The following is a 19394-nucleotide window of genomic DNA, read 5'->3' as shown; positions in this document are numbered from 1 at the left end:
ACACAACCAGGTTGGAACAGTTCACAAGTTCTTTTGCTTTCCCCAGCGTCTCATCCACACAGAAGTACTCAGCATTCCTTTTGTACTCAGTCATGCAGAGACAAAAATGAAGGACATTATTGACTCTGCCAGAGAGGTCATTTCTAGATACCAAGCACAAATGCAATGGATGTACACACTTTTCCTTTCTTTGATGTGTTAATAATTACTACAAAGTTTCATCCAAATTTATTAAACTTGCCAGTTAGTAGCATTCCTGGACCTACATGCTATACGTAGTATTTTAATTGAATCAGTGTTTGAATGAGATACATCAAAAGAAAACTGAAGAGTTTTATGAAGTCAGTGCTGGTTAAGATAACTTATAGCAATAACTGCAGTGCAGTAATGGTGTTTACTGTGCCATAAATGAATATATGAAATACTTGATAATACCGGACAAGAACCATTTATGATCCTTAATAGTTCAGAGCTTTAGGAGGTTATTTTTTCACAATGAAGACATTTTGTTTTGGGTACTTACACAGTAGCTCCTCGGAATGTTGACATTCTCTCCATCGTGAAACAAGTTATTTTCCAGCCAGCAGGTGACTGACTGTACCTTAGTGGTAAATAAGTAATTCCCATATGCATGATTGGTAAATTGCCTTGGGATTCTTTGGCATGAAAGGCATTGCATGTGATGCTGTAAATCTCCGAAATAATGGTCTTAGGTAATATGCAAAAGATTTATAATCTTATTTACTGCCAGTTTAAGCTACGTGTATATTAAAGCTGCATGAACAAATCTAGGATCATTCTGTTCCAAACCAGTACCATCAAGTGCCTTACTTACAATTTAAGTAATTTGAATTATATTATTTAAATAATATTAATCTACTTTTACAGTAAGATAAACATCAAAGTATCCTTTTGCTCTAAGCTGCCAGTTTCTTCTAAAGATGTAAATAATTAACATGTTTTTTGTGGCACATGAGATACTTTGTTAGTCTTAACAAAGTAATAACGGCTTTATAAATAGTGTTGTTAAAAAAATCTTTGCATGTTACAACACTTTTTTTTCATCAGACTGGTTTAGTTTTCCTATCTGATGAATCTCCGTATCCTGCAGTCTGTGAAATGTATAGTTAAGAGGAGTGGTTAAGCTACTGATTTGGGACAGTGGAGTAGCTGAGTGCTAGTTTCAGTCAGTGGCATGCTGAATACCCATGTATGTGCTCATGCTCAAAAGATGATGTGCAAAAAAGAAGAGAAGTCCAAATAATACTTAGCAAAGTATATCAATTTCGGTATACAAAGGGCTTTTGTTTTTCACTTCCCCAAAGCAGTGTAGAGACTTTTGAATTTGCAGTTTAAGTCTGAGTTTCCGTAGTATTTCAGTCAAGAACTATAATGTGTTCTTCTCTCCACATGCAACTTTAACCTTTATGTTCTCTACTTAGTCAAGATCATGTTTAAAGATTGATCAACTAAGTGCCTTGTTCTTTGAAAGGGTCTATTTTGAGAGACTCATCTGTCGTAACTAGCAGACTGAAGACTTAGATATATTTTCTTTCCTTGACTGGAATTTCTTGACTGTTTCATTCTTTTACCCTTATAAAAGATTATAATCTGCAACGTTCTACAAAAGAAAAATTGCAATAGGAAAACGTTTTCTGTAAATCAGGTTATATTTTCCAGATACATACACAGTAAAAGGGAAATAGAAATTTACAACATATGTTAAGCTAGGCAGAATCAGCTTTCATCTGGAATGTTAATTTTTAGATGTTCTGAGAACATACGTCATACCACTCTTAGAATGTGTGGGTTTTTATGTATTTTTATATGTGTGTGTATGTATAGATACGCACTTGCAAAATTAATTTTCTGTGCAAATTCCAGCTGACAACAATATTTCTGACAATGTTTCTGAAAGAAATATTAATTCAGGCAGTTATTATTAATGTTTTTCACTTTGTCATAGTCCTTTATTATTTATGCAGAGGAATGTAGCATGAACTATAATTAAAAGAAATTATCTCAGACCGATGCTGTTATCACTAATCATACATGTATATTTTACTTTAAGTTTTCTTTCCTCACTGTAATTAGCTGAGCTTTTCCAGTACACATTGCTCCAAAATTAATGCCTCCTATTTATTTCAGTGAAAACTATAATAGATACAAAGAGCATAACACTCTTTGAAATAGCAAATTGTCAGCTACAGAACTCTATTTTATAACATTAGCTATACATTTTCACCAGCAGTGAACAAGAGCCTGTATGCCACACTCATAAAAATCTGCACCAGCAGAGCTGACCTGTTCACATCTGTTATGATGGTGTTGTTGCTAGGAAAATATGCAATCAATTTTTCATTGGCTCAGAGAGAGGAAATCAGAAGGCACCAAATCCAGACTCTACAGTGGATGTGATAGAAAAGTCCAGCCAGGACTGGCAATGCATTCCTTGGTCTTTAAACTGATGAGAGGCCTGGCATTGTTTTGTTACAAGAGAAAGGTTGTCTTCTCTGGCCTGGCTCTGGAAGTTCAATCCTTTAGCTTAGTCAGCATTGTGATTTAGCGATCAGAGTTGATGAGTTGTCTGGGTTCCATGAAATCCAGAAGGAACACCTCATTCCTACCCAAAAAGACGGTGCACATTGTTTTACCTGATGAGGCTGTATCTTGAACTTTTTCTTTGTTGGGGTGTTCACATATCACCACTCTATGGACTGCTGTTTTGACACTCACTAGTACTGGTGGCACCATATCTCATCTTTCCATCATAATGATGGAAAGTGCCCATCCAAGAAACAGTCACCTTCAGCCTTGTATTGCTTCAATACATCCTGACAAACTTGCATACTATGTTCTTACTGCTTCTGTGTATTTTTGGGAACCACCTGACCCAAACTTTGCAATATTTCAATGTTGGCACTATCATTTCTAATACTCTGAAGCCAATATTCAGCTCTGTATGCAGTTCCCTTGCCATAATCTGGTGATTCGTGTAGATGAGCTGATTGAGACACTCTGTGGTATGACAGTTGCACATGACCTCTCAGTACATGGCATGTCTTTCACATTGCTGATGCTGCTGCTGAAATACAGTACCTACCACCTCACTGCACAGACGTCTACTGTTTGGTCTCCCTAAACATTCCACAACTGTTAATGAATGTTGATGGATGCAATTTTTTCAACAGGGTGGGACTCGATGCCATGCCTTTGCTTCCTGTGCTGCTGCAATCAGTTGCACTGCAACAAAATGTAATGGAGTTTTGGTGGGAAGGTTCAACTTCTACTGTCATACTGCCATCATCTGCCGCTGGTTTCATGGGCCAGCATAATGAAATCGGAGGCACTAATTTCAGAGCAATCCTTGTAATATGAATAAAACAGCAGCATAAAAATGATGATTAACATTGTTCCATAATAGTTTCTAGTATAAAAGCAAAATCATATTCATCCACTCAGAGTAGAATGATTTGTATAGGATACAGTGACAAAAGCACAGACTTGTAGGACTTGTTTGGAATTATATCAGAAGGTGGATTACTGAAGAAAGTTAAATTAACTAAGATGAAAAGAAAAAATGAAAAGAAAAATATTTGCTAAAGCAGAATGCAGTAAATTAATGTGTACAAGTAAAATACAGATGGAGATTACCAGCTGTGGTATTTCTGCATGCTCTGGTGCATTTTAGCAAGCCAGTCTCAGACAGCAGACAGTCAGTGATGCCTTAATAGCAAAATGGGTTGGTAAATTGCCACATGGCTCCACCTATGAAAGTCTGTCAGTCATCTACTCAGACATCTACTCAGTACCATTTGCATGGTGCCATTTTAGATGTTGCAGTCACCAAAGGCCATAAGCTATTAAACACAACTGGGAACTTCAGAAAAGATTTTTATGAAAGCAACTATCTGTTTCTCCCATGCTTTTTCATAACAAAGTTCATCTTTCAGGACTGTAGCATCAGAAAGCACACATTCTGGAAGTCATGTGAATGCAGTCTTTAATGCTTTTGTTTCCCATGGCCTTCCAACTAGTAAGTTTCTTTTTTTTAAAATATTTTTGGCTGACTCTGCCACTGATTTTCATTATGTGTGTCCCTATTACTAGCGTATAATCTGAACATAAAAAACATGGCGCTGTAACAAATGACTTCACAGCAATGACAGTTATAGCAGGATCATTTCAAGGCTGATGAAAAATTTCCCAGGGAGATCTCAGGTCAGGTTTACATAAGCTAAACAGGAAATGATTGCCATCATTCACATTAAGTCCTAAATGTTTTTTGTGACTTCATCTATATTTTATGTTCCTGCATGTTTCTATCTTTTTCAGCTGATGAAATTCCACACTTCCTTAGATTAGAGAAATAAGTTTATGTTTCATTGTTTGTTGTTCTTACAAATCTTTACAAGGTTTGGGAATGTTAAATGTATTATTTTATAGAAGTTTTTGATCACTTCTATTTTACATACTTTGTAAATTCTTATGATACCTAGGGGTTTGTTATTGCTTTTTCCCAATGGACTACTAATGGAAGTTAGCCTGTCTAGCCCATGTGCTAGATGTTGTTAGGATAAAACTGCCTTTGACTTTCACACCTCTCAGGGGACGAGTAATTGTTGTGTTCAAACAGCCTGTAATTGTGATCCCGCTGGCTTTCTCAGTACGCTTCTGGCTATTAGAATCATTAAACAACTCAGCACCTGTTAACAGCATTGTAAATATTCAACCCTGCTTGTGTGCAGGTTGAGTCCAATATAGGAGAAGGCTTACAGAGCCCAGCCTCATAAATTAGAGCTTCTGACAAGTCAATTATTGTGAAACTGGGCTTCACTGTGAAATAAATGAAATGGTGTGCTGATAAAAAGGTAGGCTGTCTGTTTATAGCAAAGGGAAAATAATGACTAGATGATTCAATGCAGTGAGCATGAAACTGCATTGTTTTTATTCTTTATCTGTAATTAAATAGTTAGGTAATATAGCTTCCTAGAGGAACTTACATACAAAGCAGTATTTCTATTTGGAGAATACCAACGTGCAAAATTCTACTTGCTTTTATTCCAGCACATTCAAAATACCATCTAATGTCTACACAATATCTCTGTTTTTGCCAATGATTTTAGCATAGTTTTTCTAGATAAATGGCTCTGCTTTGTATTAAGGGAAATTGTGCTGTATGACCAAGAAGCTTCTGTGGATGCACTCAAAATTATATATAGTTGTAGATAGTTATAGATAGTAGTTAAAACACACCGATTCTACTTCACTCAAGATTACAAATAATTTAAGATTTTTCTTCACATTGTTTTGTTTGCACTAGGCAGCTAGATATTTACATCTGACAATAATTTATCGAAAATCAGCAAATTTTACATTAATACAGTTTTAAAAGGCTTTATAATGCATTCTATCTGTAAGTCTTCAATATGCAGTATTGAAAATTAGACTACAGGGTAAAATCTCCTTGAATTAGTGTCTGAAATTACAATTGTAACAAATCATTTCATTATATTGCCCAAAACTCTTCCCTAATTTTATCAGTATTCATAATCAGTATTGTGATACTGCAAACAATACAGTGAAAGTCTAAAATACCGTGACAACGAAGTGCCTTAATTAGTCATTTAAGTAGTGCTAGATTCAATTTGGAGAAAAATACTAATGAATTTTTAGTGGTTTACACCTATAAAACAGAAAATCTTTCCACACTCACAAGCAGTGTATGAAGTTAATTTGTTTGGATTGCTTTCGGAAGGTAAACAAAATGATACAGAGTGACTTCTATTAATAAACAGAGTTTATTATGGTTTTTTTGCTAAAATGCAGGGGGGAGAAAAACTGCAAGTGACCTTTTTATGTCATTGTTATTTTACTTCAGAAAATGTTGTGACTTTCAAGAAAATTAAGTTGCTGAAATTAATTACTTTTGCTGCAAATAAGTTTTCTTTACATGAGGTCAAGAAATGTGTGGTTGTTTATCATATAAAACTTTTTAGTCAATGTAGTCACTTGTTTTGTTTTGAACAGCAACTGTGATGTAAATATTTAAGATCATCTTACCATGAACTGATACAAAATACCACAAAGCTGAATACTCCACTGTCAAATAGATATTTTTGACTGTCTCTGCAGAACAGATTTTTAATATTTTTTTCATTGTAGTAGTGTTTTACTCCAACTTCACTCAATGAAAAGTGAACATTCAGTGAATTAACCCCATGATTGAAAATTAACAAGAAAGGAAGAAAAGAAACACAAATAACTGTATTGCTATTTAGCATGCTGCTTTTTTTCAGTTATGTTACTGCTATTCCAAAATTAGATAAAGGAAAGTTAAAATCTGTTAAGAAAATAGTATTGTTTGTCAGGTTATATTGAAAACCAGTCATGGAAGGGTGCTTCTGGTATTTAAATCATAATTCACTCTTATGAAATTTGCTAAAAGCAGCATTACAGTAAAGGGAATAGAGCTTTAATCAAGGAATGGGATTCTTCTGCCCCAAATACAGCATCAACCACTGAATTGATAATCTAAACTCCCTTTTTGAGCCAGTGATCACATTCCACCTCATCCTAAAGCAGAAATCTGAAATACCTCAGACAAATAGCATTCTCTAAGTGCATGCTTCTCTCTACTGACAGTAAGGAGAGTTAAAAAGACTAACTCAGGTGTAAATATAACTATGTGAAATCAACTAAAATGAATCTCAACACGCTGTTATACAGCCTGTTGTACACCTGCACAAAATAACACTGAAAGAAGCTAATCTTCATTACAGCATGTGGCATTGTTTCCAGTGGAGATGCTGAGTGCACAGTGGAAACAGTAGGAAATAGTAAAGCAGCCAGTAGGAACAAAGGAGCATCTTTCACCATTGCAACAGTGTCAGTAGTCTGTATGACAGTTGCAGTAACTTCCAGAATTAAATGAGCAGGGACAAGCTTTCTACTGTGCTTTTTAATAATTCAATAGCTCATCGATATTTTTTTTTTAATTTCTTCTTTGAAATTGCACAATGTACTTACATTTCTTGAATTCAGTATTTTGAAACTTTCTGAGCATGCTAGGTTTTAGTTTGAGTTTAAAAGTTGCTTTCTGAATTTCTGCCTTTGTTGGAGCTAATGTTCAAGGTCTTATTACATTTTTATCTGTGGATTCCAGGGTAAAAGCTCTACCTGAAATTGTGCTTGTTTGTGTGAGTAAGAATCTTATAAATATACCTTAAGTTCTACTGTTAAGGTGCACTGACTTTGGTCACATTGTTTTTTTCTTATAAACTAGGAATGTTTTAACACACTTTATAAACTTTTTTCCCTAATGCAGATAACAAACATTGTTAGTACATATAGTTTGCCCCAATGTTTTCACGTGCAAAAGAACATGTGAAATAAACACAATGACAAATACCCAATTCCATAATATTAGTAATTAAGTAGTTTTAACGTTGACAATAAAATGAAACAGAAATATAAAACAAATATTAACATTTGGATTTGTGTAGGTTTACTTTTTCAAGAGATTTTACTATATGCCCAGCTTTTATTTTCAGAGTTCCAGGAATATAAGGACATTTGCTACCCTGGGTGGGATTTCTTCTTTTTTCTTTAAATTAAAGAGTTTTAGTATTGCTTATTCATTTTCAAGCTTACATAATCAGGAAATTATACTTATGCAATGAAGAAAATTTTCCCATTAATAAAATGTAGCCAGTCCAGTTCTGTTTGTATCAACCTTTCTATTAATAAACAGATAAATTACCATATTTCCATATGTATATTGTATTATTATTTTCATTATTTACACAATCTATTTAAGTATCATGAATTTCATGTTAGACTATATCAGGGAATAGTTCTGTGTTTAATTGTTTAATGTGCATGTTTCTTGCTCCAAGTGTGTGTATGTATTATAGCAGCCTTGTAAGTTTTCCTACAATATGTTATTGTTTAAAATTTTCAGTGTATTATAAGTACTTGTGTGATACATCTGTTTTCAATTCTTCTAGTTACTATAACTTGGACAATGTGAGCCATGACACTATGAACAAATACCTCTCAAGCCTTGTTGAGAAATCCCTCTTTGATTTGGAATGTTCCTACTGTATTGAAATTGGGGAGGTAAGACCACTATGTTCATTAAGATTCATGTTCCTAAAAATTGGTAACAACTGGATGCATGCTTCTTATTTGAAGGGTTAGTTTCTCTTTGGAGCTAATTCTAAGACTTAATTGAAATCTCAATTTAATCAGGTTGGCAGCTAAATTATGATGCTAAGCCATTTTTACTGTTCTCACCTATAAAGTAGTCTTAAAATATCTGTTTTTTAGTTACTATGCATAGTGTTGAACTATGTAAAAAGTATATATATTTGATTACTCTCCTAACAGGATAACCGCAGTATTGAACCTCTGACATATGGCCGCATTGCTTCCTATTACTATTTGAAGCATCCAACTATTGGGATGTTCAAAGATCAGCTGAAACCTGAAAGCAGTGTTGAAGAATTGCTCTTAATTCTGACAGTAAGTGATGATATTTTGTTAATTTATGTGTATGTAACTGATGACTCTTAAAGACATTTAGAAGTGTATGAAAAGACATCCTGAAATTAAGAATAGCCTTTCTTGCATGATTTGTAATTTCTTTGTTGTTGTTGTTATCATTGTTTTGAGTAATATAACTGAATCATTTTTGATGCTTTAGGTGCTTTGTTGAATCAGTATGTCAAAATTATTCTGCACGCCTCTTCCTTTTCTGTCTATTTGTAATCTTCAGGACATGTACAAATCCAGTATTTGTTTGTTTTAGGTTTGGTAGAATACCGAAATCCCAGAGTAATAACTGCATATCATCATCTCATATTTGTGGAACATAGAGCATAATGTGGAAGATAGAACAGCTTTAATAAGTCTGGGGACATTTGAGGAAGGTCCATATCCTGTACTGCTTTTCTTTCAGTCTCCCAGGCACCTCGCATTTCCTGATGTCTTACTCCGCCAATAGTGCCTGCTCAGTTGATTATTCTAGTGACTGTTTAGTAACAAAGTGCAATGCAAGGCAAAAGGTCTCAGGGTACAAATTCAGAGGTACAGAGTACAGAGTAGCATAATAGTATTACATATCATCATAAAGGAATCATATTTTACATATTTTTAAGAGTTTACGCTTGGATAGCTACAAAATCTTCTATTTCAAGATGGCGAAATTCCATTTGTACAAGCATATATTTGGAAGGAAGAAGTACCACAACACTATCCAGGAAAACCTAAAATGTATTTCTGCCCACATATGATTAAAGACTCAGCTGTATTACATATATTATACTAGTGGCCTGAATTCTTTAATACCCGTATTTCCAAATGTTGACCTCCAAGACAGGAGTCCCATTTATGTGTGTTACTTGTATGTTTATGGTTTTGACACACTGCCAAAACTTTTCTGAGGAGAAATACAAGCAGAAAAAAAAAAAAAATAGTGCTATTCAACAGTTTACATTACAAAACCCAATCAGCATTTTTTGACACTAGGAAAGCCACTTTTCTAGTAGAAGGACTTTCTTCCAGACAACTTTAAATCGCCTGCTGCAAATATTCGGAGTGTTACAGCTCAGAAATAAAGGCCACAGTAATCTTTTGTAATGGAAAGTGTTAGACAATCTAAATAGGGGAGTTACTGTCACTGACCCTGCAGTATCTGTTCTTCTGTTGTCAGAAAACATTGTAAGTTCTATGAAATAACATACAGTATATTCAGCTGAAAACAAAATGGTAGTCTTCTGTGATTCCCGTATATTCTATGTGTAAAATGACTGAATTTTAAAGAAGAAATATCCACAGGGATCACAGGTTAAATAATACAATATTCAGTATTCAACATGAGGGCTTTACTCCAGCTGCTGTCTTTTTAAAGTATCTTTTTCTCTCTAGAGAAAATTGTCTACACATAGAAACTTTTTTTCTTTTTTTTTTTCAGAAATATTTGGAGAGGGAATGGGATTGAGAATAGGATTAGCAGAGATGGAGGGATGTTTCATGACACTGTGTAAGCTAACGAGTAGCATAAGGAAGATGAATGATACAGGCAGATCATAGTGCTGTCCATCTTATGCCAGTGCTCCTCATCCATGTAAACAGCTTACCTATATAGCTTATCTATGAAGCACAAATAAAAATAGCTAATATTGCAGACAAAAGCTCAGACCTTAGTGTTGGGCAGAAATTTTAAAGTGTAAAATGTATTTTTATGATGATCTTTTTATGTTGTAATTTGTTGGGTTTTGCTTTTGTTTTTCTGGAAAAGTAATCTTATGACTTGTCTGTTTACAATCTTAAGAGGAATGAAACTAAAAATCAGTTAGGGGTCAAGCGTGCCAAATGTGTCAATTTGAAAGATGACAAGCATGTGTGAATACTGGATGCCATTATAGCTGACAGTTTTTCCTTTTTATGCAGATGTTGATTTTCATAATTACTAATGGAATTAGTGTTCGTTCTTGTTAAAGGTGTAAATTGGAAGTGTTTTTTTTTCAATTCGATGTAGTGCTGAAAGGAATCGCTATTTCAGCAGAGTTTATTGCCAAGGATTTTTTTTTTCCCACTAAACACTGTGAATTAATGAGTTTTATAATTATGGCAGTTGCTTCACACCTCTATTGTTAACCAATGACATTACATCTGCCTTGCTCTACTGGTGCCCTCCTCCTTCTCATTGAAGCATTTAGCAGTTTTGGCATTGGGGAATTACATGGCATGGGGTAAGTAGTCTAATTAGATATAAGTGAAAATCCTGAGGGAAAAGGATATTTAAAAAGTAATTTGAAGAATCTCTTAATGATGATGAAACTGAAAGCTGTAGTTATTAAAAAAAAAAAAAAAAAGGCTTCTTGTTGCAAAACATGTTATAATTGTGATTATTCCAATTATCAGTCAGTCTTAAAGTTTTGAATTTTGGACGGTAGTGTTTGAAAATAACTGTCCAAAAAATTTCTCAAATGTAGTTGCAGGATTTTGTAAACATGATATATGGCATTGCTCATGATCTTGCAAACTTTCAGACATTTACCAGTTGCCATGATGTATACTGGGAAGGCAGAAGTATCCGACTATAGAAAACAAAATCCTAATATTGTGGATTTTTTTTGCTGAATTGTCAGTGTGTATCTTGAAAGGGCGCAACAGTTTGTTTAAATCAAAAGCAGGAAAAAAGTGAAATTGCATTCAAGAATTCAGAAAATTGCGATCACATTAAAGATTTCAATCTGAGCGTGATTAAGGGATTTTGAGTTTCAGATTGTTATCCTGTAATCCTAATGAGAGAATTATGGATTGTGTAGGAATGAATTGTCACTGAAGCTTTGCTACTTACATGAAAATACAGTTTTTAGTCATTCTGTTTCCACTACTGATGAGTTTTTCAAAAAAGTCACTTGATGGTAAGATTTGTTTCCATTTAGTAGTCAACACCATTTGTAGTCTTCTCCAGTATCCTTTATTTTCTCTATCTTTAATTTATCTTTTCATTTGGTCATCTGGTAGTGTTTTGCGAGATCAGATGTGTTGATTCTTTTTCACTGTGGTTGGGTTTTGATACTTCCTTTTCATAAACAGGAAAATGGCATATGGCAACTACCCTGCAGACATTTTAGAATTATACAGTAATAAGTGATGCAGATAAATGGGGTACCCTTCTCTTATGCTTTACTGTCTTTCAGTAAATCTATACTTGAGATTTTTGACCTGTTTTGGGTTTGCAGGTAAAGTTCAGATTCAGTTACTTTTGTAACTGATTTGTTTTGAGCCAGTAAGTTTTTTTCTGAGAAATAATGTTTGATGCTTTTCTGTGGAATTTTCTTTAAAACTTTCCTAGCTGTGCTTCAGGCAATAGTAATCTAAACATAGTAGTCTTAGATAGCAGTAGTAAGAGTAATCATTGTTGAGTTACGGTACTTCTTGAATTAAGTGTTATTGAAGAGAAAGTGTTTGTGAATTATTACTGGCAGGCTGGAGTTTCCTGAGGTACATAAAAACTGTCTTCTCTTATTCTATAAGTTAGGTGCAGATGTTAAAACAAAGATCAAGTTGAAAAATCAATGGAAGATACTTTGGAGTAATTTTTGTTATTTCCTGTACTAAAGTAGCAATCAGCACAATTTTTTTTGAAATCAAATGTGGTTTGTTATATTTTGAAAAAAGGATGTCTGTCTTGGTGATGAATTTATGTTCATTAGATCCACTCTCTTCAGAATCTTTTTGTTTCGCTGCTACTCTTACTTGATTATCTGGCTAATATTCTTATGTGTTGAGCAAATACTTTGTAATTTCTGTTTGTACCATGCAGTGAAGGAGATAGCATCTTTCAATACCTCCTTGTTTCTGTTTTTGTATTCTATCTAAAAGATGAAACTGGTTGGTTCCCTTGTGCTTATTGTCATGTCTTTCATGTAGACTGACTATAAGAGACTGTTTTCCTTCTAACTGGATTGCTTAGAGACAGAACTGCTTGGTATTTGTGTTGTAATGGGGCATAGATATTTTCCTGTCTGTATTATAAATGTTGTCAGGTATCCACATACCTCTTTCCTACATTTTTATCTGATATCTGAAATACCTGTGATACAGTGACTTCTGTTAGTATTTTGAAACTCCAAAAATTTGGCATCACTGAAGTAAAAGATTTGGAAAGTGGAAGGAGCAGGTTCGTGAAATTAGGACCCTTCATCTCAGATGCATAGATAACAGAAGAGTGGAGCTATAAATGCCTTATCTGTCTTTCATTACTGTTACTATAAGATTATAAATAACTAATCTGTAGCTTTATTTTCTATTCATTAACATTGTTGCATCCTATTCTAATCAGGGAAACGTTCAGGTATCTCTAAATTCTTACACTCTCTGTCTAAAACAGTTTTACTTTCTAAGCAGAATTCTGTCTTTAAGCTGTCATTTCCTATGTCTGGATGACATGCTGTGTGATATGGTTTAGTACTAGTGGTGGCAATGGTGATGAGGAGACGGTTGGACTGGGTGATATTATAGGTCGTTTCCAACCTTGTGATTCTATGATTCTATGAAGAGGCCACAAAGGTTTTTTTTGATTCAGGGATGAACTGTATTGCAACCGTTTTTCAGTTAGATGCCGTGACAAATTAGTAAGTTACAAAAACATTGTCCAAGAGCAAGCTCATGTGAACTGTTTTGTGTAATAGTACTCTGTAAGCCATGCCAGAGACATTGATTTTGCATTGGTTTGAAATACTATATAAAACTGTTTTTTCTGCTCTATGAAACTTTTCAGGAAAAAATGAAAAAAAAAAATCAGGTTGGTTTTTCTAAGTCAGTCATTTCCTGTTTTATGTATTACATAAAATGTTACATTGAACATATGTTTATGCTATAATGGTTTTTTTTTCTTCATGGCATAAAAGAACAAGACGATATTCATTACAATGATCTTTTAAAATATGGTATTTAATTGTCGAGAATAGAGATACTTCATCACAAGCTTTATATCAAATGAAAGGCAATTACATTACATTCTAGCTTTTAGGCAACTTACATGTTTGATTTCACATATATTATGCATCATCAGTAATATGAGCATGACTACTGTGGCCACAGTATGACCAGGAATGGGCCTCAGCCATTTAGCATGACTTCTGATAGCAGTAGAAAACTGTTACCTCTAACCGTTAAATATTTTCCTTTACAATAAAGCCCTGTCAAGGGCTGTTCAATTGCATAAATTTCATCTTAAACATAGTCATTTACAGGACCACTTGCATAACTTTCATACAGTCTATATTGTCTGTAGTTTAGTATTTTAAAATATTTACGCTTCACTACTCATGCACTGAGAACATCCAGAGAGTACAACTGTGTTAGATGAGATAGTTAGAAAATTGTGTTTGGTTTCATGACAGCAACAGAACAAAACTCTATAGTGAATTTAAATTTCTAAATCTAAATTTCTCTAACCTTATCCACTGTGTTCCGAACATACTGTATTTAGTAGAGTGAAATTTGTCTTGGTTTTTGTTATTTTTGTTCTTGTTGTTGTTTTTGTTTTTTGTTTTTTTGTAATCCCAGTAGGTGGAGCAGTTTTGAATATTGTAGTACTTGAATTTAATTATTTTTGTAACATAATGGCACAACAGTTTCTTATTTTTGTCTTTTCAAGTGATTGTTTGATTTTCAGTTTGAAAACATTGTATGCTGCCCTCCTTCCCAGAAGAGCACAATCAGTTGGTAAATCAAGATGACAGTCTCCACTACTGGCAGCTAACTAAATATGGCATAAGCCTTGCATTTTTACAGCATCAATAAGTAAGAATTATATTCCAAACCAGAACATATAAACCCTTCCCATCTCCACACATAACGTTCTGATTAACAAATCTCCTTTCTTTCTCCTCTAATCTTCTTAATTCAATTTTTGTCACTACTTGCCAGTCTGAAAAACTGGATCAATACTCACACAAGTTAAAACCTATTTTAAAGATGAACTTAAAGGTTTCTGACATATATATCCCACTGGGCTTCAGGACAAGAACTGTTATCTATTTGATTTCTTGTTATATTTATTTTTTGTTGTTGTTGCAGTGCAGCGTCTAACATAAAGGCTTATAGAAGTGTATATAACTCTGATAGTGAGAGCTGGTAGGATGAGACTGTTTCAGACAGCTGTGGTAGTAACTGTTATTGTCAGAAAAATGGGGAAATAAATTCCTTATTCAGGACATACAGTTGCAGCAATAGCAGCAAAGCTATAAAACTCCCAGTTACTGTTTTGGTGAGCAAGGAAGTTATAGTACTTTTGTCTGCTAGGATAGGTTATGAGTTTTCTGCTGGTCTTGTCCTGCAGATGTGAACATTGGCTGCCATCTGTGGCGAATCAGTGTTCATCTTTGGTGTGTATATGCTGCTGTGCAAGTTCAGTTTAGCTGGCTACCTAGAGCTGCAGGCAATTCAACTGCACACTGGTTTATTATATATATTTTATTTTACTTTATTTTATTTTATTTTTTACTGGTCTCTAGTTACTAGTTTTGCTTTTACTAGAATTATATTGTTGTACTATAAATTACAGCAGTTATATTGCTGATGAATTTGTTTTCACAGAAATCAATGCACTTAGTGATAGTAATTCAGCCTTACTGACTGCTGTTTAAAATCTCACAAATGTTTTTCTCTGTTGGGAAAGAAGTTACTGCACCAACTTGTAAAACTGTTAAGGAAGCAGATTTCATATTGTAGCCTGTTCTCTCATAGGAACTGAAACTTCCAGATAAGTAGCTGAAACGATTTCATCATACAAGATTGGTATGCAGTATAGCCTGTGCCTTTCACATTGTGTTTTTTTTTAAAAAAAGGACATGAGGATTATTGAGTGATCCTTAATGAAGTATCTGACACTTGTATTTTCTTTATTTACATGTAGATTCTTTCTTTATCTCATTCTTTTTTCTTTTTTTCTGATGGGATCTGGCTACCTTCAGAAAGTTGAATTCGGTTTTAAATCTTGATGTTACGTATTATTACAAATTAGAAATTGGTCACATATGGAATCCCTAGTATTTACATATGCTTTATTTCACAGTTGTTTAGGTTGATCTTGCTCCTAACAATTCTTGAACAAACTGCAGTGATATTTTTCCTATCAGAATACCAAAACTTCTTAGCATTTGAAAAAAGTAATATACTTATTTGTAAATTTGATACAGCATAGTCAGCTTGCTTTTAGAGAACAAGCAGTTGCAGGTCTTTACTATGTAGCTTTTTTTTTATTTCCAAAAGGTAAATACTTTTGTATGAGAGTAAAAAATATATTAGTAATGCATTGCTGTTTCCCAGTCTGGTGTACTGTTATTGTCCTGTGAAACAACTGTGAAAACTGAAATCATGCACATTTCTAATTAGTTTTACCTGAGACAATGCTTAAATACAACTTAATTTAAAAATTCTAGTATTGCCCTATTTCCCCTAGAAGAGTCAAGTAAGATGCCACCAATTTGCTTGGGTTGCCCACATCCCAACTTACTATTCCCTTTCTTTTCTATCTTCCAGTGGAAAAATCTAGTAAGCCATGAGAGATTATTCAAACTACTAGTTTTCAGAAAGAAAACATATTCCTATCTCACCTTAAAAAGTAATAAAATGGCTAAAATCCCTTTCACAACAGGGTCTCTTCAATCCTTTTCTTGTCAAGGTGAGGGTACATGCTATATTTGGTTATATTTTTTATGTGAGTGTATACGTATATACCTGCAAAGTATTTTGTAGGTACAACTGATGTATACAATACTAAGACATTTTATTTTAAACGTATGAAATCATTGATTGCACAACATTCTTTAGGTTAATTAGATTAATTCTAACTTTTGTTATTTGCTCAATGCGGCAAGAAAATGTAAACAATGTGAGATGTAGATAATAGATTGTTTTTTCCCTCCATATATGATTGTCTTAGTGTTTACTATATGCAGTCATAGATGCTAATTTTGAATACTTCTGCTATAAGAATGTGTGTTTGCTTTCTCTTGTTTCACACAGAACAGATGGATGCTTGACTGCCTGCTAATCCACAGCTGGAATGGTTTCAGCAGTTTCCACGTTGCTGGGTTAGAGTGGCTTTTCTAGTGGACTGAGAGGGCAGCAAGAGAGGGATATCATTATTCATCAGTATCCCAGTGGGATCACTGCCAGCAGAGATTAATTTTTTCTGTTATGCTTGTAAAACAAGCTCAGGTGGAGTCTCTAATCCTCAGGGCACGGGTGGCAGATCAAGGAAGATGCTACAAAGCTAGTTAATTTTCAGATTCTAGGGGAAACAGAAGCTCTGTTAGATGTATAAATACATGATTGCAAATTTAAGTAGCTCAAACCCAAATGGGATCTTCCGAGACATCTGGTACTGAAAATCTCTGTTTTCTTTGTCTTTAGAAAGAAGTTCCCAAAACTTTACACAGGGGGAAAATATACGCAACTCTTTTAATCATCAGTTATCTTTCCATATATATATATATATATATATATATATATTTGTAAATACAGTTCTAGCTTCAATTGAAGGTCTGTATTTACAGGTAGAACAGATTCTGTATAAGTCTGTGTAGGTAAACTGTGCTTTCAGTGTTCTCACAAATCTTTGTGGAGTGAGGATCATTGAGAAAATTATCACTTGCAATCCAGAAAGGGATAGATCTGTCGTAGTAATGTATGGTACATTCCATTTGGGTAAAGGAATGTTCTGGTAAGGTCACATGTGTTGCAAGGCTATTTTTAGCATATTACTCACTTTATCCAAATTCTGGTCATTCATGACAAATTTTGGTTAGAACATCCTCAAATCAAGCATACAAAAATACTGGCAGACTGTCTATATGTTTATTAGATTTCAGAATTTTGTTTTTGCTGTTTCTTTAGTGCCTGTCCTTCTTCTGCATCCCTGAAATTGTCAGATTCTGTCTCTGCACTACCTGGTAGCTCAAGTTCTTCAAAATTTCAGGTCAGATTTTCAGGAATGTTAATCTGCATAGTTCTACTGAAATGAGTGCAGATATGCCAGGGTTTTTTTTATCAGCCTAGAATTACCCATATTAAAATTTACTCACAGGAGCTGTCACTTCCTGTTAAAGTTCTGATTTTTTTACTGTTATATTAAACAATTTTCATTTACAAGTTTAAATGCTCAGAGTGAAACCAGTAGCACTGGCTTGTTGGAAGGACACTGTGCATAGAGGCACTTTCCAAGTTTCTCATGTATTTCTGCCAGTTCATATTGTTCTACCATTAGTCTGAGCTTGAGCCTCTCTTGAGCAGAGGCTGCTAGTCATTTCACCACATGATGACAGGTATTTATGCTTGTGAACTTTTTATTTCCTTTTGTCTCTGGTCACATAGTATTTGTCTATTTCTGGAGTTTAATCCAGTACAAGAATATAGCAGCGCGCATTTGTGCCTCCCCACTAGGGGAGCTGCCACAGGTCAGCAGATCTGAAATCCAGTCCTCAACACACAGAGCTTTTACAACTTGCCATTAACATATACAGTGTGTATGGGCCCAATTTCACATTAGGAATTAGTAATGCTTATTTCTGTTTCGATATGGAGTTGCATTAACTTAATGCGGAGCTCCATTAACTTCTTCCCTGGGTCTGGGCTCTGTATTGGAAGAACCCAATGGAGGATCAAAGCCAAAGATGAAAAATGACTGATCATTTTCCCAGGGAAAGTTAAATGCCAGGATTTGTTATTAGACTTTTTATTGCTGTCATCATCTCAATCAGCATTTAAGCCAGGTAATTCAGCCAAAACTGAGCTTCAAAATGTGGACATACGTCCAAATGGAACTGAACTAGATTTTTCATAATGATTAGTCTTTTGGATATAGTCAGAGATTTTCCCTTTTTTGCATTCACACATTACTGAGTTCATGTACTGAAAAGGAGTGTAATTGCAGAAATTTCAATACAACCAAAACCAGTTGTTTTTAAATCTTTCCCATAATATGACTTGAGATTACACAGGAAGAAAGTTGTGGGTCACTGTCCCATCTAGATATAAAAATAAAAATTAAAAAATGACCATAATGCATTCAGAATGTGCAGGTTCAAAGCATTCTCATGAAAAGTAGTAGGAAAAGTCAGGCATTTTGGAGAGCTGAAAATCTCAAATATACCATTTCCAGTGATAAAATGTAATAATTCTCTCACATTACTCTAATTCACCTCATAAATGGAATTTATACTATTCAATTTATATTTATTTGCTATGGTCAAAGTAACTTACTCAAGGTGGATAATGTGTGTGCCACACCAGTTTCAGATGTTTCCTCTTCTTTTTGTCCTCCTTTATTCTTCTTTGCATTTATTTTTTCTCAAATTGTCAAGTGTTGCAAGCTTACTGAGTTAGAAATCTGAGTGAAATAAAGCCGTCTTTAGGAACGATGCATGCATAATACTATGTAAGTACCTACACATTTGGGGGAATAATGATTGTTATGTAAGAATGTTTTTTTTCTATTAGAGTTGGCCCAAGAAGTAACCCTAAATTATGATTGTGATCATAAACTTCACTTAATATGGATTTTTAGAGTTAAGGCTTACTAAAAATCATGAATCCATTCCTTGTTTTAATATGTTTTAGTAAACCACACAATTTAAAAAGATGTTTCTGAAACAAAATGGTTCTATTCATGTGTTGTTTTTTTTTTTACCATTTGGTAAACTGACTGCATGCATTTTATTATCTATTCCCATGTCTTCTTGTACACTGAATCATGAATGCTCTGATATGCTTAGAAAACTTCAGGAAAAAAAAAATTGATTTTCTGGTTATTACAGAAGCGTTAAGAACTTTTTCCCCACATCAAGTTATTATTATTACCTACGGTT

The 19394-nt window shown here is 34.2% G+C and overlaps 1 protein-coding gene across 3 annotated transcripts in view; it reads left to right on the top strand.

The window, feature by feature from the left end:
- Positions 1-19394, top strand: part of ASCC3 (activating signal cointegrator 1 complex subunit 3) — a 259113-nt gene that overhangs the window by 210868 nt on the left and 28851 nt on the right. For all 3 annotated transcript variants that reach the window (XM_048935766.1, XM_048935767.1, XM_048935768.1), the window contains 2 exons: positions 8010-8121; positions 8392-8526. In XM_048935766.1, coding sequence (XP_048791723.1) covers positions 8010-8121; positions 8392-8526 — 247 coding nt within the window. The remainder of the gene's footprint in view (positions 1-8009; positions 8122-8391; positions 8527-19394) is intronic.

This window comes from Lagopus muta, chromosome 2, assembly GCF_023343835.1.
Source record: "Lagopus muta isolate bLagMut1 chromosome 2, bLagMut1 primary, whole genome shotgun sequence".
In the NCBI taxonomy this organism is placed as follows: domain Eukaryota; kingdom Metazoa; phylum Chordata; class Aves; order Galliformes; family Phasianidae; genus Lagopus; species Lagopus muta.
The sequence above is the reverse complement of the archived record's forward strand: the minus strand, read 5'-3'. Positions and strand labels throughout refer to the sequence as shown.